Source organism: Pan troglodytes, chromosome 8 (genome assembly GCF_028858775.2).
Source record: "Pan troglodytes isolate AG18354 chromosome 8, NHGRI_mPanTro3-v2.0_pri, whole genome shotgun sequence".
NCBI classification, from domain to species: domain Eukaryota; kingdom Metazoa; phylum Chordata; class Mammalia; order Primates; family Hominidae; genus Pan; species Pan troglodytes.
The window spans coordinates 139,147,166-139,169,620 of NC_072406.2; the positions used below are offsets into that span (position 1 = coordinate 139,147,166).

Genomic DNA, 22,455 nt, shown 5'->3' on the forward strand with positions numbered 1-22,455 from the left:
ACCACCTTTGCCCAACCTTATCATGGAGTCTCATTTGCTGTCACAAGCCCAAGGCCTAAAGGTCTAGCAGTCACACTAGAAGTACAGATACCATTGTTACGATTTGAGAGATGAAGAAAAATGAAGGCCCTAAGAAATCAATTAAATTGCTCAGGGTTAGAGAGCTCTAGGGGTGGAAATGAGCACCTGCTCATGACAGCCAGAGCTCTGACCTCGTGTTCTACCTACCGGTGATCATGAAGATCTGCTTCCATGGCCACAGCAGCCTGCAGGGTCCACCTGGGAGGTACTTAGAAGCTATTGCCTCCTCTGATGACCAGAGGTCAAACCAGAGCTGCTGTCCCTGTGAGATGCCTCTTTGCACCAGGGCTGGAGGACTGGGCTTTTCTGGGCCCATGGGGTTGTGCCTAAGGCTCAGTGTCGCCAAGAGAAGCATGATGTCTTTCTCTCTGGGTGAACCCCGTCCAGCATCACTGCCTGCCTCGTCTGCCTGGAAACATAGGTGCTGCCCTTGCTACTGGTCTTTCTGGTTGGAGTGAAGCAAACAGTGTTCATGGCTGGAGGAAGGGGAGGGGAGGGTTCCCACCTTTTAGTCTACAGTCCCTCACCCTAGACCTATGGGATGGATCAGGCAACTTCCTGCAGATCCTAATGTTAAAGTTATTAGGGTTGAGGGTCTGGGGAACTGGAGGTCAGTGTCATCCCCATGTGTCATAACCATCAAGATCTTCAATGTGTGAGAACAGGGGTTGGAGCTGGCCGCTGGCTTCAGGTGGATCTGTGCTTCCCTTGCTGGGAACACGTTCATTTGTGGTGGGGTGTGTTGGTGTTCTTGGAGCGTACCTGTCCCCCCGCATATATAGTGGGAGATGTATATGGTGTCAAGCTCTATGAGGTCTTACGTGAGCTCTTTATGTCTTCTTTTAAAGCATGTGATTTTCCCGGGTGCTGGTGATGAAGCGATTTCAGAGTACAAATCTGTGATTTACTACCAAGTAAAGCAGCCACGCTGGTTTGAGACTGTTAAGGTATTATTTACATGGTCATTTTATCACATGGCGCTGATTATGAAATGCTCATTTGTAACCCAAGGAAACATCCTAACATCCTCCTCAGCCTGGGAGCTGCTCCAGGCAGGCAGAGTGTCTCCCAACAAAGTCATTCAGTGTTGCTAAGGAACCACACTGGTGTTTCTTAGAATACATTTACTCTCATCTCCTTTTGGACGTAAAAATAGGACTTTCATGGAGACAAATGACAGAGTCTTTTTAAGATAGCTATTGTCTTTCTCTTCCCAGTACTGTTTTATGTGTGGCATGCTGTCTTTACACCAAACAAAAAAACCGAGCTGCCAGCCTGTGGAGGTCATTGCTGGGGAGTGGGATCCTGTTCTGTAGCTCTGACATGGTGCCTTTTCATAATGCAGCGTGCTCACATCTCCACGATGGAGTAAACACCGTCCCACCGCCAAGAGCTTGAATATTTGAAAACCAGGCCAGGGGTTGGCTCTGGAATACAGATGTTTGATGTGAGAATTAGGGACAATTTTTGCTTAGAGGCAGCATGTATTAGGTCTTTTTTCTTTTTTCTTTTTTCTTTGAGGAAAGCTTTCTTGGCGCAGCTGTGGGCAGGTCACCACGGCTGTGGAAGGAGTGTAGACCCTTCCAGGTTGGGGCTAAGAAGAAAAACGGCAACTTTTTTTTTTTGAGATGGAGTCTCACTCTGTCACCCAGACTGGAGTTCAGTGGTGCAATCTCGGCTCACTGCAACCTCCACTTCCTGGGTTCAAGCGATTCTCTTGCCTCAGCTTCCTGAGTAGCTGGGATTACAGGCATGTACCATGATGCCTGGCTAATGTTTTTGGTATTTTTAGTAGAGATGGGGTTTTATCATGTTGGCCAGGCTGGTCTCGAACTTCTCACCTCAAGTGATCCACCGTCCTCGGCCTCCCAGACTGCTGGGATTACAGGCATGAGCCACCATGCCTGGCCCAAAAACAGCAACGTTTAAAAGTAGAATCTTGGCCGGATGTGGTGGCTCACACCTGTAATCCCAGCACTTTGGGAGGCCGAGGTGGGCAGATCATCTGAGGTCAGGAGTTCGAGGCCAGCCTAACATGGAAAAACCTTCTCTACTAAATATATTAGTTGGGTGTAGTGGCACATGCCTGTAATCCCAGCTACTTGAGAGGCTGAGGCAGCAGAATCGCTTGAACGCGGGAGGCGGAGGTTGTGGTGAGCCAAGATCGAGCCATTGCACTCTAGCCTGGGCAACAAGAGCGAAACTCTGTATCAAAAAAAAAAAAAAAAAAAAAAAAAAAAAGAAAGAAAAAAGAATCTTAACAGTAATGGTCAGAGCATTCAGAAAAAAAAATTCAGCTGTGTCATGGAGTCAGTTGGCTTGGCAGCTGTTACAATATGATACAAAATTTTGCAGAGGCATTTTGTCTTTGGAAAAATCATATAGGGGACTAGGTGTACAGTATTTTCACCACTGCAGTTAGAAATGTTTACAGTTGTACCTGATAGCTCCAGTTGAATAAAGCTGTTACGCTGGATGATATTGATAACAGTGCTTAAACTTCTTTTTCAATTCTTGAAGGTGGCCATTCCCATCGAGGACGTTAACCGCAGTCACCTTCGGTTTACCTTCCGCCACAGGTCATCACAGGACTGTGAGTAGTCAAGCACTTTCTTCCCCCAAGTATTTTTAAGGGAGAACTGGGGGAAAGCGCGAGAGGCCACTCTCAGTTGTTCTGGAACTCGCTATCATAACACAATAAGGCTCATTTCCCACCGGAACCTATTCCTTGGAAACATTCTTCTCTCTTTTTCCTTGAGCAGATCTCAGGAGGAGATCTTAATGTCCTTCTCCAGTTCCTCCTACCCAGTGTTGCTGGTCCCCTTCTTTCTTTTGCTTTCCAGTCTTCCGTGTTGACTTGCCATCCATTCATGCCATCCATCAGAAAAGTTACTGAGCTGTAACAAATACCTCTCAAACATGGGCTCTTAAGGCGCCTGTCTTAGAATTGGAAATCTTGAACCCTTTTTGTCTTCCTTGGTGGCCCTTGCTGTCTGGAGCTCAGGGGTGGCTTTTCTCATAGACATTTTTGTGAATACTGACCATGGTGCCAAGACTTTAGGAGGAAAGAACTGCTATTTGAATCACTCTCCTTCAAAAAGAATTTATTATTGTTGACTGAAGTTTGTTCCATCACATTTTGTTAAATTAATTGTCAACTAAAGCTGTAGCCCTGTGCTAGACAGTAAGATATCACAGAAGGAAAACATGATTCCTGTCTTTCAGGGTGTGTGTTTCTTTGGCATTGGGAACTGAAACATACTAATATATGGGACAATAAGTGACAAAGAGAGTTGGCTACAGGCTTGTGTGCTGCAGGCAGTTAAAGGAAAAGAGTGGTGTGGAGGGCAGACCACCCTTTGTCACTGATGACCCTGTGGGGGTCACGCCGTGCAGTGGGCAGTTTCAGGTTCTGTGTGCTCTGGATGGAGCTTAAGCATGAGCCTCTTCTGTATCTTCATTTGAGGATAAGAATACCTTTCTGGCTGGTGCCGTGGCTCACACCTGTAATCCCAGAACTTTGGGAAGCCAAGGTGGAAGACTGCTTGAGCCCCGGAGTTTGAGACCAGCTTGGGCAACACAGTGAGACCCCATCTTTACTAAAAATCAAAACAATTATCCTGGTGTGATGGTGTGTACCTGTAGTCTCAGCTGCTCAGGAGGCTGAGGCAGGAGGATTGCTTGAACCCGGGAGGCAGAGGTTGCAGTGAGCTGTGATTGCACCACTGCAATTCAGCCTGGGGAACAGAGTGAGACCCTGTCTCAAAAACAAAAAACAAAACAAAAAAAACGTAAACCTTCCTCCTAGGGTATTCTTGAAGGTCAGGCAAGGTGGAGGCTGGCCACCTTCTGGCACGCTGCCTGGTATGGATAGGGGCTCCATTGTAGTTGCTGCTGCTGGAATAATGTGTTCATTCACCTGACTATTTCTGGGGCCTGGCCATGTGGGGTGGGTGCGCCTGGACAGGGAGGCTGCAGGAGAGCAGCCTGGAGAGCAAATGCACGAGCACAGTCATGATGTTATGGTGTGTAGACCATCGAAAAGCTTGGGCCTGCTGTTGTTCAGGGGAGTTGGAGAGGCCTGGTGTGTGAGGTCTGCAGAGCTGGGGTGCCGGCCCACGACTGTCAATGGCAGATGTGTGTGTGGTGGGGCCTGGCCTGGGATGTGGCTGACTGGAGGGGTTTCAAGCAGCATGGGGTGCCTGGTGGTGGGTGGTGCATGGCGGGGGAGTGCGGGGGGTGGGTGGCGGCTGGCAGCTGCCGAAAGCATCATTGCACTCCTGTCCTGTCCCAACAGTGCATGCAGGCCAGGGGTTCAGTTACAAGGGCATCCAGGTTTATGTCTAATGGGAGAAGCAGGGGCAGGAAGGCCGCCAGCTTGGAAGGCAGTTCCCTGCCGTCTCATCCTTGCCCCAGGATCAGATCCAGGCTACCAGACCCTAGACCAAGTCGGATCTGCTAATGGTGCACAACATCCTTGGTGGCCGAAGCTGTAGGATAATAACAACTATCAACAGATGTTGGCCGTCGTTCACTATGCTCTTACCATGTGCCCAACACAAGAAGTTTATTGTGTTATTTGGATTTGTCCTCGCAAGATTCCCATGTGGTATCAGTATTATTACTTCCCACATTACAGATGAGGAAACTGGGGCTTGGAAACCCCAGGTCAGGGGCTGAAAGGCACCCAAGTAGTCAGTGGAAGAGCTTTGGTTCTAAGCCAGGTCCTTGTGCCCGAGCCTTATGCTCCAATGCCTTGGGGGAGTGGCGAGGCCACTTCTTTCCTTTGGCTTTTATTGAGTTCCTGCTGTATACACAACAAGCTGCTGGGGTTTCTCCTCTTGCAGAGCTTAGGTTTGAGTTGAGGTTTGAGATTAGTTTGCAAGAACCAGCTAGGGCGTGGCAGCCTGTGAGTATCACATGAATTAGGCAGAGGTATGATGTGAGCGGAGGGTGCTGGTGGAATGGGGGTGGCTGTGGGCACAGGTGTGTCCTCGACCAAGGCATGGAAGGCATGGTGGGGGCCAGCCTAGTGGGCTGCAGTGTGCCCCAGACCCTCTAGGGCTCCACGCATACATCACCCTGAGGCCCACGGAGGAAGCAGGGTAAGAACGGGGTTCTGGAATCCACAGAGGACTCGTCTCAAAATCACGCTCCCGTCTTTTAACAAGCTCATTCTCTCTAATTAATAAATTACACTAGGGCAGAGCGATAGCTCCTGTAGCATTTCAATTTTCAAAATCCTTGTTTTTCTTGTCAGTTTTAAGTACTCATTATAGACAAGATGCTATCACCCAACATACCAGGACACATCTGCATAATAAATGAAGTCTCCGTGGCCACAGCTTGTGGAAATAAGGTTTTGGAAACATGTTGAGCATCGCAAGTGCGATGCCGATGAAAGCCTGGATGTCGGCCGCTGACCATGGCCTTCGGGGCCTCCCCAGCAGCCCTGCATGCAGATACCTGGGGCAGAAACAGGTAGAAAGAGCTGAGGCCACATTGGTCCCCACTTGCTACCCTGAAGAGGAGGCTAGCAAAGGGAATAAGTGATGGGATTTCTCACCTGGGATCTGTCCTTGGGATTGGAAAGTTTGGTGTCGATGGGTTAACATAATACCTTTCCAGCAACCTGTCGGCAACTCCAGCTGCACCAGACCGTGTGGTCCACGGAGCCGGGCAGACTTGCAGCTGTCAGGCCCAGCTGGCCAGGAGCTGAGTTTTCTTGATTGTAGTGGGCTTGTTGGGTGGGGCGGCCTAGGGAATGGGCAGCTCTACGCACACTCCAGAACACACGACCCCTACTGCTATTCCTAAGGTTCTGTAAACTTGTCATATAAACCATCCATCTCATGATGGCTGCTAGTGAGCATGCAGTAAAAAGCGGTCCATTTCTCGGATGTGAAGATGCAGAATGTTAATAAAAGTTGCACTTACTGTACTACTTACTGGTTGGGTCAGTACTGTACTACTTACTGGTTGGGTCAGTAGAAGCATTATTGTCACACGTCCTTCTGAACCCTGGCTGTTTTCCTGGAGGCATGTCTTGTTTGTTGTCATTGTTTCCAAGTCCACCCAAACTTAGGAGGAACTGTTCTGTTCTTTGCTATTTGAACACTGAAATATTTTATGTGCTCTGGTGCCCTTTTACAGAGTTATTTTTTTAGAATCCTAGGGTACATATATTTTACTTCTGTTTCTTCCTGTGTTTTTTGGCTGGTTGATTATTCATGGAACCGTTTAATTTGCCAGGAGGTATTGAGCACAACCAGGAAGGCAAAGGGGATAAGCCATGTTGTCTTGGGTAATGGGATCTGAGAGTAAATATTTTGAGCCGTGGACTCAAGGCGGGTGGATGTGTCATTCTCCCTCTCTGATCTCTGTCCTTTCATCTATAAAGAGAAAGCTTGGAATCTGTAATTGTAGCGATAGTTTCCAGCTCTGGTCCTCTGTTTCTGTGCTCTGCTGGGATTGCAAATTGAGGAATTTCTGGCAGATCCATTTCTTCAGTCCGTGTTCCTCATCTGTCCTGGCTCATCAGTCCTTCCCCGCCTTTGGCTCTCGCTGTCTGTCACCAGCCACACTGGTCTTCTGTCCCCAGATGTGCCACACTGGTCCTCGTGAGGGCCTCTGCGCTAGGTCCCCCTCTTCCTGCAGCATTGACATCTTGGCTTATGTGCTGTCCAGCTTCTCAGAGAGATGTCTTCTAATAAATTGGATTGTCCCCGTTGTCACTGTGACCCCTTAAGAAACCACAATGTTTTGTTTTCTATATCATCTGAAAGCTCATTTGTTTGTTGACTGTCTCCCAAAGTGGCACAAATATGGATTGAGTACCTGTTGGGCACCAGGCTCTATTTCATGTACTAGGAAATGGCAGTAAAACAAAAGGTCACTTACATTCCAGGGTCTAGTGGATGGAACCAACAATAAATAGCAACAAGATCAACAAGATTCTCTATCAGTCTATCTCTATCTCTATCTCTGTCTCTGTCTCTCTCTCTATCTCTGTCTCTCTGTCACACACACACATAAACACACAACATCTGGTAGTGATAAGAATTATCACGAAAACTAAATCAGGTGAGAGGAAAGAGGGTGATTGGGTGACTAATGGGCTATTTTAGACAAGATATGGTCACTTTGGAGGAGGTGACATTTTGGCAGAAACTTGAATGAAGTGAGTGAGCCCCACATGCAGATACCTGGGGGATGAACTATCTCGCCAAAGGCAGCACAATTTCACATTGAGGTCGTTAGTCCATTGGTAATTCACGTGATGGATATTGCAAGGCAGGAATTGATTTTAGTTTTCTGTATTGACCCGCAGTTTCCTTGGTGGAATGGTCTGCCCCTTCCCAGCCTCTGTCGTTTACTGTGGCCTCTTGTTTCCAGGCCCTGTTGATTTCCGCTGGTCTGGGCGTCTTAGGTTGAAAGCACACGGTCTTTCTCATTGTCATTTTACAGTTACTCTCGCTTTCTAGTGTTGCGGGCTTTCCTCTGCCTTCTTCAAGACCATTCTACTCTTCTTGGCCCTTTATCCTGGAATCCGTTTTCACGTTCCAGGAAAAATCTCTTCTATGAGATTTTGATTAGAATGGCTTTGAATTTATAGATTAATTTGAGAACAACTGATCCCTTTATGCTAGGAATCTTCTTACTTGTAAACGTGGTCCATTTTTCCATATATTTATTAGATTGGCTTTAATACCTGTTCGTATAATTTTGTAATTGTTTTCATAAAGGTAGCCTTTGTAGCTTCTTATAATGTTATTTTGTCATGATAATTGAAGGCAATCATCAATTTTTTTTTGTTTTTTGTTTTACAGCTAAGGATAAATCTGAGAAAATATTTGCACTAGCATTTGTCAAGCTGATGAGATACGATGGTACCACCCTGCGAGACGGAGAGCACGATCTTATCGTCTATAAGGTATCTGGTTGCATTGGTACAATATTGCTGCTATAGACAGTTTCAGTCTTTTCTGGGCTCCCTGACCTGGACCGACCTTTCCCATCATTGTGAGGAAGCTGCTATCTAGCTACATTTAATTATGCAAATGAACATTTCCGATGACCAGCCCTTTTGTTGTTCCTAACGGGAAAAGATGATATACAGTATAACAATAGGTGCCATCTAAAAATGCCGTGAACATGAATTATGCTGCAGGAATAAGGGAAATTATTAAAATGTGTATTTAATATGATACAAAGCAATTATGATGGTTACAAGGATTAGGGATAACAAAGGATGGCAAAAATGGTGTGTTGCTGTTTGTGAATTGCCTTTGACATACGGCATGACTAAATCCACAGGCCGAAGCGAAGAAGCTGGAAGACGCAGCCACGTACTTGAGTCTGCCCTCCACGAAGGCAGAGTTGGAAGAAAAGGGCCACTCGGCCACCGGCAAGAGCATGCAGAGCCTTGGGAGCTGCACCATTAGCAAGGACTCCTTCCAGATCTCCACGCTTGTGTGCTCCACCAAACTGACTCAGAACGGTGCGTTCGAGAGGAGAAACACACTCACCCCAGGAGCTCTGCCCCAGTCCTGTCTTTTCCATGCTCCTTCCTATGTGGAGGTGTGCTCCGTAGGTGCATGAACGTCACCCATAAGGCATTCATTGCATCGGGCTGTGATGATTTATCAATGCATAGAAGGTGGCATTTGTTCATTTGTTGTAATTTAAAATTCACACTTCTACTCTGGTCTAAGGGTTATTCTTTTATTTTTATTTTTATTTTTTAAGACAAGGTCTCATTCTCGCTCTGTTGCCCAGGCTGGAGTGCAGTGGTGTGATCTCAACTCACTCCAGCCTTGTCCGCCTAGGCTCAGGCGATCCTCCCACCTCAGCTTCCCATGTAGCTGGGACCACAGGTGTGCGGCATCACGCTTGGCTAATTTTATTTTTATTTTTTATAGAGATGAGGTCTCACTTTATTGCCCAGGCTATTCCCAAACTCCTGGGCTCAGGCAAACCTCCCGCCTCGGTCTCCCAGAGTGCTGGGATTACAGGCACGAGCCACTGTGCCCAGCTGTTTTACTCTTAAAGGGAGATAAAGCAATGGATTTACTTCTTAAAATGATTTTTGGCCAAAGGAAGGTAGCGTGACATAAAGGAAAGTGCACGAGATTTGGAGTCAGATCAAAAACCTGGAATCGGACCATAGCCCTGTGTTAACCCTGGGGATGCCGTTGAACAAGTCTTCTGCACATTTCTGGGTCTTATCTTCCTTGTCTGTCGATACGGGAATAGTGCCTGCCTCAGAGGGCTTAGTGAGGGTTACATGAACAGCGGGCTGGGAGCTCACCTCCCTCTTTATGTCTTCCCCATTCTCAGCTACTCTCTGAGATAATTACCAGTTATCTTTATTTTTAAAAGCTGGTTTGGATGATACTTTCTAGCCCTACTCGTGTTGTGGGATAAGGCAACCCCTGCTGACTCCCACACCCCAAAGCTCAGCCCTAATGTGGCAGATCACTCATCCATCAGCTGGTGCCGTGCCCTTGTGTGGGGTTCGGCCGATGCTTTGAGTGCCTGCACCACCACTGCTTGCAGCCTCTCCAGTGACATTGCTGTCCAGCCAGGGGTACTTCTTATTCAGAGCACACTGATGTTGTTGCTGTCACTCCGTCTGGAAGAGGCAGAAATCCTACATTTAAAAATTGCATCTTCCAAATGCAGCCGTATCACAGCTGTGCAGAGTGACTTTATGCTCTCTTGAAACAGAGCTTGAAAATCCAATTTTTTCCTCTTAACTTCCCGATACGGATTTTGATTATTACTGTCTGTTGCTATCATGAGTTGTGTCTCTGGGGGATTGTCCGTAAATCATGGCAGTAGTTTTGGATTTGCCCAAGGGACAGTCATCGTTTGGACTTTAATAGGATAAACACAGGACAAAAGTAAAGCCATTGTCTGGAAGTCAGGACATTGTAGTGGAGCGTGCACTGAGTGTGCTGCATGTTTGGGCATGCGAGCCCTGGGTCAAATGCTTTTGGATCTTTCCGTTTCTGCACTTTGCACTCTGTTGTTCTGGGCTACACTTTCCCACTGCTGGTCTGCTGAATAAACTGCTTGGTGTGGGAGCAGTAAGTCTCTTAAGTGCCTTAAGCCTACTGGGATACTTTTATATTCCATTTGCATGCATTTCTTGAACCATTTATGAAGGGTCCTAGCTTGTGGTTGTGTAGTGGTCTCCATGAGCATATGAAAAGCCTTACCTGGGGGTGGGATCTATGCGGCCGTGCAGTGGGGAAGGGAGAGAATGCACAGGGAGCCTGCTAGTGGCGTGCCCAAGGCATGTGCAGTGTATTAGTCCGTGTTCATGCTGCTGATAAAGACATACCTGAGACTGGGCACTTTACAAAAGAGAGAGGTTTAATGTACAGTTCCATGTGACTGGGGATGCCTCACAATTGTGGTGGAAGGCAAGGAGGAGCAAGTCACATCTTACATGGATGGCCGCAGGCAGAGAGAGAGAGAGAGCTTGTGCAGGGGAACTTCTCTTTTTAAAACCATCAGATCTCATGAGTCTTATCACTGTCATGAGAACAGCACAGGAAAGACCTGCCCCCATGATTCAATTACCTCCCACCAGGTCCCTCCCACAACACGTGGGAATTCAAGATAAGATCTGGGTGTGGACACAGCCAAACCATATCATGTGGTCAGCAGTGCGGGGCTCAGCTTGGGACTTGGTTATGGAAAGGATGCTCCCCTGTGACATGTTGGTCTCTGGATGTGGCCTCGATAGCTCCACTCGCCTGACAGATGACAGCATCCAGAGCCTAATTTAACCCAAAGGTGACATCTCCAGGTGGGCCACACTTTAGCATTTCAGTAGGTGCCATGTGTTGCAGTGCTCATGGTGCAGGAAGCCATCATCTCATAATTGGGTCATGTTCCGAAAGCATGCTCGGAAGTCATTACTTAACTTGCTCATCTTTCCCCATTCAAAGCAATGCTCTGAGCTGCGGTTAGGTGATGAGGCCCATCCACAGAATCCTTCTTAACCCTTATGACCCTGGAGAAGGGGACTGTGGACCAGGACATCCCCCTGGGGGGTGGGGTCAGTGGCAATCCCTCCTTTCACCTTCAAGCTCCTTAAGTCTCACCAGCTGCAAAGTAATCCCCTCCCCAGACTGAGGGAGAGGGCACCCTGCTCTCAGCAGCAGCTGTTGCCGGGCAACAAGGAAATTCCGATGTGCTGCCACTCACCAGGACTGATGGGAAGTCTGCCTTTCATTTCTCACCAGCCACGGTTCCCCTTCTTGGGATTGTGGCATGTCAGGTGTGTACAAGATGGAGCTGCCCCAAATGGCATCTAAGCATCGACTCCCACATTCTCATTTGAGGGAATCATTTTTCTGAAACCATGATTTGTTCCTGCGAAGTTCCATTACTTAGGGAAACGCAGTGGCTGAATTATTCATTGAGGTTGGTATTAAACTTCTCTGTCCTCAGCATTATGCTAGATGCTGTGGGGGATATGAAAGAAGTATAAGATGTGATTCCTCTTCTCAATTAACTGACTATATAATTAGAAAGGAGTCATGAATATGGGCTGTGAGTCCCGGTAATAAGGGCCTGGGGTGGGACTCATCTGCCTTGGGCAGCCTCATGGGGGCTGGACAAGCCCTGTTTTCTTCCAACACTCCCTTTGCTCCAAGGTGTTTTACTCCTCATTAGCCCAATTGGACTTTGTCTCAAACTTACAATACAGCGTGCCACCAACTTTGAATGAAGGGGATCCAGATTATTACTATCTATTAAGGAAATACTGGTAATTCTTGTGAGATGGAAATCTCCCTTAACCCTAGGACCAAGAGTGTGTCTGGGCAGGATGGAGCCTTTTCCATTACTTCACTTTCACTTAGAAATGAAGACATGTTGCCCAGGTGCAGTGGCTCACATCTGTAATCCCAGCACTTTGGGAGGCTGAGGCGTGAGGTTCACATGAGCCCAGGAGGTTAAGACCAGCCTGGGCAACATGACGAGTCCCTATCTCTACTAAAAATTAGCTGTGCATGGTGGTGTGCACCTGTAGCCCCAGCAACTTGGGAGGCTGTGGTGGGAGGATTGCTTGAGCCTGGGATGTAGAGGCTGCATTGAGCTGTGGTTGTGCTCCTGCACCCCAGCCTGGATGACAGAGTGAGACCCTGTCTCAAAAATAAATAAATAAATAAATAAATAAAAAAGAGTAGAGTGCTCAATTCGTCATCCTCTCCTGGGATGACTGCTGCCATTTGTGCTTTGGACTAGGCATTCTGCTAAGTGCTTTCTACACGTCATGTCAGTTAATTCTTACAACCACCTTGTGAATCAGGCAACACTGTACCCATGGTTCAGATGAGAACACTGAGGTGAAGTTACTTCCCCAGGCCAAGTGGTTGCTGCATGCTGGTGGTTAAGCCCACACTTGGGCATCTTCCACGGGACCTTTGGGTGCTCCTTTTTTGTCTCCCTATTTTTAACTCTTCCCTTTGTCAGCTCTACTTGTTTTGGAGCTTATTGCCTGCATGCCTTTTGTACAATTTGATGCTGAAGTTATAATGGATGTCTGTATTTCCTGATTTTCTACCTATAGTCACAATTAGAGTTTGTTTTTTTTCTTCTTCAGTATTAACTAGGGTTTTGTTTTTTGATTCTTTCTTTTGTGGAGACAGTTTCTGTAGCTGAAGTTGGTTTGTGAGCATAACGGTAAATTAGATGTACTTTGTTAATGGTATTTTTTCAAGTAATGGGATGTTAATATAACTTCAGGTGAAACTTGGGTAGGCATATGTACTTTCCTAGAGAGCTTTTGGATCCTGACTTCTTACCTTAAAGAATATCTTGGGCCAGGCATGATGGCTCACACTTGTAATCCCAGCACTTTGGGAGGCTGAGGCAGGTGGATCACCTGAGATCAGGAGTTCGAGATCAGCCTGGCCAACATGGTGAAATCCTGTCTCCACTAAAACTACAAAAAAAATTAGCTGCGTGTGGTGGCGGGCACCTGTAATCTTAGCTACTTCGGAGGCTGAGGCAGGAGAATCTCTTGAACCCAGGAGGCAGAGGTTGCAGTGAGCTGAGATTGCGCCATTGCACTCCAGCCTGGGCAGCAAGAGCGAAACTCCATCTCAAGGAAAAAAAAAAAAAAAAAAAGAAAAAGAATATCTTGATGCCTTAAACAAAAACATTTCTGGACACTGTCTTCTTCCACATTGACTCTTTAAAAACCAGTATATTCATTCCTTGCTCTTTCTATATAAAATGCAACAAACAAAAACACAACCATAACAACCACAAACTTCTGTGGAAGCCCTGACATGGTGAGGGCCGGAAGCTCCCTCAGTGCAGGCGTGGTCTCAGTTGTCCAGAGCTACTGTAGCTGCGGGGACTCTTAACCTTGCAGTCTCAGTACTTTAATTTGTGTTAGTTATTTTATTTATATTATCTATAAAAAAAATAGCAGCTTGTTCTTGAGCAGGAGAAACAAACCATTTGGTATCCAGTGCCTGGGCAGCGCTTTCTGGGTGAGCAGGCCTCTTCAGGCCTTGTGGTGCTCTGAAACTGCCTTCCCGTAGAATAGAAAGACAAGGTTTTTTTTAGTTTCCCAAATGCACTTTTAAAGCTTCTACATGGAAATCATTTCATGGTAAATGTCGTTGGGAATAATGAATTCAAGCGTACTAGGTGTTAAGTATGTTGCTACAAAGGAATGGAATATTTAGCAGGTGAATCTTTTAAAATAGGGTTGATTTCTCTGTTCACAAAATTTTATAGAGAACCTCACATAATGCATGATTAACAGAGACAGAACAGAGTTTCTTGCTTGTGAAGATCTGATTGTCATTTTCTGTTTCCAGTGGACCTTCTGGGGCTCTTGAAGTGGCGCTCCAACACCAGCCTGCTGCAGCAGAACTTGAGGCAGCTGATGAAAGTCGATGGTGGTGAAGTAGTGAAGGTAACATGGAGCCCAAAGGGACTTTTTGGGTCTTTTTTTTTTTTTTTTTAATGTATGTTAACAGAAGTAGGCAGTGACTCCAAAGGTAGTATAGGATTGTGGTTATACTCCCTTTAAAAAATAGTGACATACGGATCGGATGCGGTGGCTCACGCCTGTAATCTCAGCACTTTGGGAGGCCGAGGTGGGTGGATCACCTGAGGTCAGGAGTTCAAGACCACCCTGACCAACATGGAGAAACCCCGTCTCTACTAAAGATACAAAATTAGCCGGGTGTGGTGGCGCATGCCTGTAATCCCAGCTACTCGGGAGGCTGAGGCAGGAGAATTGCTTGAACCCAGGAGGCGGAGGTTGCAGTGAGTTGAGATGGCACCATTGCACTCCAGCCTGGGCAACAAGAGCAGAACTCCATCTCAAAAAAACAAAACAAAAAAATAGTGACATACACCTCTAGGTGCACAGAGTGCTTGTTGGCTTCTGGTTTGGGGGGACTCCCTGGGTTAGCCGTGAAGGGGACTGGCTTTGCAATCAATACACCTCTAGGTGCACAGAGTGCTTGTTGGCTTCTGGTTTGGGGGGACTCCCTGGGTTAGCCGTGAAGGGGACTGGCTTTGCAATCAATACACCTCTAGGTGCACAGAGTGCTTGTTGGCTTCTGGTTTGGGGGGACTCCCTGGGTTAGCCGTGAAGGGGACTGGCTTTGCATTCAATACACCTCTAGGTGCACAGAGTGCTTGTTGGCTTCTGGTTTGGGGGGACTCCCTGGCTTAGCCGTGAAGGGGACTGGCTTTGCAATCAATACACCTCTAGGTGCACAGAGTGCTTGTTGGCTTCTGGTTTGGGGGGACTCCCTGGGTTAGCCGTGAAGGGGACTGGCTTTGCAATCAATACACCTCTAGGTGCACAGAGTGCTTGTTGGCTTCTGGTTTGGGGGGACTCCCTGGGTTAGCCGTGAAGGGGACTGGCTTTGCAATCAATACACCTCTAGGTGCACAGAGTGCTTGTTGGCTTCTGGTTTGGGGGGACTCCCTGGCTTAGCCGTGAAGGGGACTGGCTTTGCAATCAATACACCTCTAGGTGCACAGAGTGCTTGTTGGCTTCTGGTTTGGGGGGACTCCCTGGGTTAGCCGTGAAGGGGACTGGCTTTGCAATCAATACACCTCTAGGTGCACAGAGTGCTTGTTGGCTTCTGGTTTGGGGGGACTCCCTGGCTTAGCCGTGAAGGGGACTGGCTTTGCAATCAATACACCTCTAGGTGCACAGAGTGCTTGTTGGCTTCTGGTTTGGGGGGACTCCCTGGGTTAGCCGTGAAGGGGACTGGCTTTGCAATCAATACACCTCTAGGTGCACAGAGTGCTTGTTGGCTTCTGGTTTGGGGGGACTCCCTGGGTTAGCCGTGAAGGGGACTGGCTTTGCAATCAATACACCTCTAGGTGCACAGAGTGCTTGTTGGCTTCTGGTTTGGGGGGACTCTGGCTTAGCCGTGAAGGGGACTGGCTTTGCAATCAATACACCTCTAGGTGCACAGAGTGCTTGTTGGCTTCTGGTTTGGGGGGACTCTGGCTTAGCCGTGAAGGGGACTGGCTTTGCAATCAATACACCTCTAGGTGCACAGAGTGCTTGTTGGCTTCTGGTTTGGGGGGACTCCCTGGGTTAGCCGTGAAGGGGACTGGCTTTGCAATCAATACACCTCTAGGTGCACAGAGTGCTTGTTGGCTTCTGGTTTGGGGGGACTCTCTGGGTTAGCCGTGAAGGGGACTGGCTTTGCAATCAATACACCTCTAGGTGCACAGAGTGCTTGTTGGCTTCTGGTTTGGGGGGACTCTGGCTTAGCCGTGAAGGGGACTGGCTTTGCAATCAATACACCTCTAGGTGCACAGAGTGCTTGTTGGCTTCTGGTTTGGGGGGACTCCCTGGGTTAGCCGTGAAGGGGACTGGCTTTGCAATCAATACACCTCTAGGTGCACAGAGTGCTTGTTGGCTTCTGGTTTGGGGGGACTCTCTGGGTTAGCCGTGAAGGGGACTGGCTTTGCAATCAATACACCTCTAGGTGCACAGAGTGCTTGTTGGCTTCTGGTTTGGGGGGACTCCCTGGCTTAGCCGTGAAGGGGACTGGCTTTGCAATCAATACACCTCTAGGTGCACAGAGTGCTTGTTGGCTTCTGGTTTGGGGGGACTCTCTGGGTTAGCCGTGAAGGGGACTGGCTTTGCAATCAATACACCTCTAGGTGCACAGAGTGCTTGTTGGCTTCTGGTTTGGGGGGACTCTCTGGGTTAGCCGTGAAGGGGACTGGCTTTGCAATCAATACACCTCTAGGTGCACAGAGTGCTTGTTGGCTTCTGGTTTGGGGGGACTCTCTGGGTTAGCCGTGAAGGGGACTGGCTTTGCAATCAACCTTATCGTGGGTTCTGTGTCCTCTTCCCATAGCTCCTCACTACAGGACTCACAACAGTTCAGTGACCTCTTTAAGCCTCTCTTTCCCCTGCCATGAGAAGTGGGGTAACAGTAGTGCCTTCTGCAGGGTCGTTGTGGAGCCTCAGGTCTTTTTACTGTTGTCATGATCCTTGTTACTGCCATCACCATTCGTACTAGCCCTGGCTTATGACTCCCTGAGATCCTCTTTAAGTGACCAGGAGAGGTCTGTGGTGTGGTAGAAAGATCACGACACTGAGAGGCTTGTCTGGGCCGTTTTCTTCCCATGGGACGCTCTGCAGCAGTGTCGGGTATAATTATTTATTCAGACTCTTGTGGTCTCAGCATCTTTATCTATGAGATAGGGCAGTCAGATTACATGGCCTGAGGTCCCTGGGAGCACTCAGCTTCTGGAATTCTTTATTCTGTAATTGTTTGTGGCTCTGATATTTTCTGCAGTATTAGGCTCTTCTCTGCTCTCAGATACCCCACAATTTGCTGGGGCAGCTTTTCCTTGTACGTGAGGAAGCGAATTTCCATTTTTAGTCGATTCTGTTTTTGGCTATGGGACAATAAGGGGGTCACTGGCATGTGGCGTTCTATAAGCATAGACTCTCCAGCAAGGTCTGTGTGTTGCTGCCTCAGTTCCTCACTCTCTAGGAGAGGTGATTGCAGAAAGAGACGACCTTATCTCTGTAAAAATTAATTACTTAAAATGGCCTTAATTAACCAGCAGTGTGCTTCACTTCAGTATCAATTAATTCGGTCGCACCAGTTTCCTGAATCGTATAACCCTTCAGACATATACTCACTAATCTTAAAATTTTAATCATCTTCTCAGTCCTGGTCTTCTCCCAATGGCTTGGACAATGTTAATTGCATTTTAAACTTCCCTGTGTTCTGTAAATTCCCTAATTCAGATGGAAACTAGGTGAATACATGAACGTAGTTGAGAAGAATCCAGTTAATGAAATTTTGCCCTCTTTCATTTTGAAGTCCCTGTATCATATTAGGAGTGAGTTGTATTTCTGTCGACCAGTTGCCACAGTTACCTGGAAGAATGTAGAATGATCTTGTCCCGTCATTCTCCCCCATTCCCCTCATCTCATAGATTCTCACATTTGATTATTCATCCCTAGACGTGGCCTTTACACCTTTCCCTTCTTCCTGTGCGTGCTGGTACCACGCAAGCCTGGGTGACCTGTCCAGCCCTTACCTACCTTGCCTAACTTTGTGCTTTTTCTCTGCTGGCGTGTCTGACATGCGCCGTGAGCCTAGAGAGTGGAACTGACTTGAGGCCACGGGGCTGTTAATGGCCAGCCAGGACTTGAGGAATTCCTGCCTGCACGGGGCTCCTTTTGCTGATAGGGATGCTGTTAGATTGTGGGTTTGGTTCCATTTATTCAGGACCTCCCTTCTGAGTATTGATGACTGATAGCAGAGAGATGGCATTGCTTGGTAGATTGAGGAAGGTATTTGTGTATTTAGCAAAAGATACGCTGTCCCATTAGATGGAAAATGGAAATGGTGACTTTGGTCCCCTTGAACATGGTCTTAGAGAGAGGGTGGGGTGCCAGATGAAGCCCTTTCATGGCTCCGTGTGAAGGCCCTCCTTCAGGTGCTCGACCCTGCCCCACTGCAGCTCCGCAGCCCAATACGTGCAGCTCTATCTCCCTGTGGTTCTGTTTCTGTGCCACTGACCATGTCATGTGTCTGGGTGGGACCAGGTGGTCTACTTCAGGGACTTTGCATGAACCGTGACAGGCCAGGTCCTGCCACCTGGGAGCCTGTTGGCAGGGAAATATTTGGCTGTTAGCAGATGGCATCAAGTTTTGACCTTCGCAAGGAATCTACATTCTGAAAATGATGGGAAATGGTGCCAAAGTAACAAAGTGGTACAGGTCCACATAGTTAGGAGTTGATTAATCCCCTGACATCCAGACCAGCATGCCTTTTGGTCAGGTTGGTTTTGTTTCCCACTGTTTGCCTGTGACATTTTCTGGTTTAAAGTAGGTGGTGGCTGGCACAGCCAAGCATGGAGAGGATTTTACTCCTTAAAGGGTCTCTGATCTCATGCTGGGCATGCTGGGCGTCCTCTCTCCCAAAGGAAACGGGTGAGGCTCATGCCGGGCATGCTGGGCATCCTCTCTCCCAAAGGAAACGGGTGAGGCTCATGCCGGGCATGCTGGACATCCTGTCTCCCGAAGGAGGTGGGCGAGGCTCTTGCTGCTGCTGTGGTTCCACAGCACTCCTTTGCGAGCGGGAGTTTGTGGTTTGCTTCTTTAGTCTTGGGACTATAGCAGTTTGAGATCCTCTGTGCCATCCCGAAGGCCCCCTGGGTGTCGGGAAGAGGCTGCACAGTCCAGGAGGAATCTGAACCAAACGCCTGATCCAGCCTTTCCTCTGATGTCCTTGCTATGTGATCACCTCACCCATTTATTTTTATTTTTCTTTAAATTACAGTTTCATTGAGATATAATTCACATACCAAAAAATTCATCCTTTTACTCTGAAGATTTTAGTGTCTTCACGGAGTTGTACAACTATTACCACTGTCTAATTTCAGAACACTTTCATCATCCCAAAAGAAACCACATAGCTATTAGTAGGCACTTTCTCCTCTCCCTGTAACCACTAATCTGCTTCCTGTCTCGATGGATTTACCTGTTCTAGATATTTTATGTAAATTGAATCATACGCCCTGTGGCCTTTTGTGTCTGGCTTCTCTCACTTAGCCTTGTGTCTTCAAGGTTTATTCGTGCTGTAGTGACTATCAGTGCTTCACGCCTTTTTTTGTTTTGAGATGAAGTTGTGCTCTTGTTGGCCAGGCTGGAGTGCAATGGCGCAATCTCAGGATCTTGGCTCACCACAACCTCCACCTCCCAGGTTCAACTGATTCTCCTGCCTCAGCCTCCCGAGTAGCTGGGATTACAAGTGTGCACCACCATGCCCGGCTAATTTTGTATTTTTAGTAGAGATGAGGGTTTCTCCATGTTGGTCAGGCTGGTCTCGAACTCCCGACCTCAGGTGATCTGGCCTCCTCAGCCTCCCAAAGTGCTGAGATTACAGATGTGAGCCACTGCGCCTGGCCTGCTTTTATGCCTTTTTATGGCCGATAACATTCCATCACATGGATAGACCACAGATTGTCTTTCCATTCATTAGTTGACACACATTTGTATTGATTCTGCTTTTTTGGAGATGATGAATAATATTTGTGTATAAGTTATTTTGTGAACATATGTTTCCTTTCTTTTGGAGATATGGCCAGGAATGAAACTGTTGACTCATCTGGTAAATCTGTGTTTAAGTTTTTGAGGAATTGTCAAACTGTTTTTCATAGCAATCGCACAATTGTACATTTCTACCAGCAGTGTGCAAGGTCTCCAATTTCTCTGCGTTCTTGCCCACTTCTTATTATTCATCTTAAGTTGTAGCCCGGATAGTGGGTGTGAAGTGATAGCTCATGATGGTTTCCCTTTGTATGTCCCTAATGAGTAATCGTGATAGATCAGTACTTCGTCATGTTTATGGCCAGTATTTCGTTGTGTGGCGTTCTGCCTCTCCTTGACCTTCTCTTCTAATGCGAATCATCACTTCCAACACCGTGATCTTCAGTCCGTCTTACATTTCCTGCAGGGGAGGATGGGGTGGGACTTGAAGCTGACTTGTAGTGTGACATGCCTTTGAAGTCTCTTCCTAATTACATGTATGATGCTTTGTCCTTCTTTGCAGTAGTATTTATTTGGTAAATTTTAGTCAACTGTAACTGTAATTTTGACATTGTTGTTGAATAAAGTAAGCACCTTCTGGTCTCAAAACTGGGATACTGCTGTGTATTCCAGTTTCAGAATCACGATCCTCTTCCATGCCTGGGCACCCTGGTTGGTAGAAGGTCCTTCCCTCTACTCAGCTGGGTCCTGTCCCTGTGTGGCTTCTGCCCATTCACTAGCTGAAGTCCTGTACCCAGTGTTTAGAATGAGTGAGATGCATCTTCCCAGAGTTGCCATTCAGCGCTTTGTCACCAGCCTTATGAAAACCGGAAAGAGGGTTGGAAAGGCCCCCTGGGGGAAGCAGTAGGCCCTCTCCTTGCTTTGACCCTCTCCATTTAACACTGGTGGCATTTCTTTGTTCTGAATTCACTCATCCAAAATTTTTGTCTTGTGTATCTAGTGGCTGAAAAGGATCCCGAATGGCTTTATAGGTAGTGCTGGGGGCAAGGTGGGTATTTGGAGTACTGCAGAGGTGATAGTTATTCCAGTGTGTGGGGGGAGTCCGGTGGGTTCACATTGTCACCCGACCTTCTGTGTCTATGCAGTTTCTTCAGGACACGTTGGATGCCCTCTTCAACATCATGATGGAGAACTCAGAGAGTGAGACTTTTGACACGTTAGTCTTTGATGCTCTGGTAAGAGAGCTTTCCTTCTCATATGCTTGGATAACACAGCGTTCTTCCATGCTGCAGCGTCTGAGGCTGGAGTCGGGGGCTTCGTCACAGTGACCTTGAACGCATTTTCAGTTGTAAATCCAGTCAGAGATGAATTGGGGTGGCAGATTTTTCTTCTCTCTTTTTTAAATGTAAAACTGTAGTTAGGCAAATGTCATTTCTAGGGTAAGAAGAGGTAAACTAGCCACCAACTTCTATCTGAAAATGTTATGGTTCATATCCTAACACAGGGGTGCAGATGGTTCTGATGAAGATTATAAAATGGCTTACATTATGTTGCTAATGAAAATATTATTGATTAATTTGACAGGTATTTATCATTGGACTGATTGCTGATAGAAAATTTCAGCATTTTAATCCTGTTTTGGAAACTTACATTAAGAAACACTTTAGTGCAACGTTAGCCTACACGTAAGTTCCTACTTTGTTTTAAAACCAATACTTCTTTTTTTGGTATTTGTGTTATTTAGAGTCTTTTTCATGTACTTTTGTCTATGACTGTGTATTTACCCCTGCTCAAAACTCTGAGTTTACTGGGATAATTTTTAGTATTGTTTCCCTCTTAACATACCTAAAAACCTTGTTGAAAGAGATATGTGATAAATCATCATAATATTTTGGAATAAATTCTTGTTCTCCCTCACACCTTCCATTTCTCTTTGAAATCCTCACTTTATGTTCGATGAAACTGAGCTATGGATATGGAGTGTCTGACACCGCGGCTTCCTCGCGAGCCTTTGATGAATGGATAAATGCATGTGTTCCCGTGTTAAGGAGATTGGTTGTTTAGTGTGAAATAGATGCAGTTTTGTACTTTGCAGTGTATCTCCTTGCTCTTTAAAGAGCACCTTCCCTTTTCTTTGACAAGTTTCAGCTGTCACTGTCTTGGATTCCTTCTATCCACCCCTCTGCCCATCTGTGCCCCAGAGGTGTAGGAAGACACCAGAGGCTATGCATTGTGCCTGGGCCAGCTTAGCAGTGTGCCTGGTATTGAAGAGCAGAGCCCTGGAGTCTGGAGTCAGGCTGCCTGGGCTTGATGTGCAGCTCTGTCCCTCACAAGCTCTGTGATCTTGAGCAAGTTGCTTAACCTCTCTGTACCTCAGCCTTCTTGTCTGTAATCAGAGCATGATTGTAGGCTGGTGTGGAAATTTTAATAAGTTATTACGTGTAGAGTGCTTGGACTAATCCCTGGCACTTAGAAAGCACTAAGCAATTATTGGGTTTCATTATCATTAGATTTATTATGATGACTTACCAGCTCTTTCATGGTGGAATTTATTGGCATTTATTCAGACTTTTTATTGTGTGAGTTACAGCAAAACTTAAAGATTTACATAATTTCTTTAAGAACATCCCGCTTAGAATCAGTAGAAAGGATTCTTTTTAGTGTGAGTAAATTTAGTTAAAACTCCCTTCTGTGTCTTCAACATACTTTGCAAAATACCTGTTTTTCCTCCCTGTGTGCAGTCATGAACTCAGGTCAGAGGACTCTGGCCTCCTGAAGCCAGCTGTTAGTATACACTGGCCCTGCGCCTGGATTCTTCCCTGTCTGCCTCGTGTGCC

General features: G+C 46.9%; 1 protein-coding gene across 7 annotated transcripts in view; it reads left to right on the top strand.

Moving 5' to 3' along the window:
* Positions 1-22,455, top strand: part of DOCK1 (dedicator of cytokinesis 1) — a 585,238-nt gene that overhangs the window by 120,925 nt on the left and 441,858 nt on the right. For all 7 annotated transcript variants that reach the window (XM_054659991.2, XM_054659996.2, XM_063782260.1 and 4 more), the window contains 7 exons: positions 930-1,028; positions 2,602-2,674; positions 7,911-8,014; positions 8,398-8,581; positions 13,935-14,032; positions 20,764-20,853; positions 21,203-21,303. In XM_054659991.2, coding sequence (XP_054515966.1) covers positions 930-1,028; positions 2,602-2,674; positions 7,911-8,014; positions 8,398-8,581; positions 13,935-14,032; positions 20,764-20,853; positions 21,203-21,303 — 749 coding nt within the window. The remainder of the gene's footprint in view (positions 1-929; positions 1,029-2,601; positions 2,675-7,910; positions 8,015-8,397; positions 8,582-13,934; positions 14,033-20,763; positions 20,854-21,202; positions 21,304-22,455) is intronic.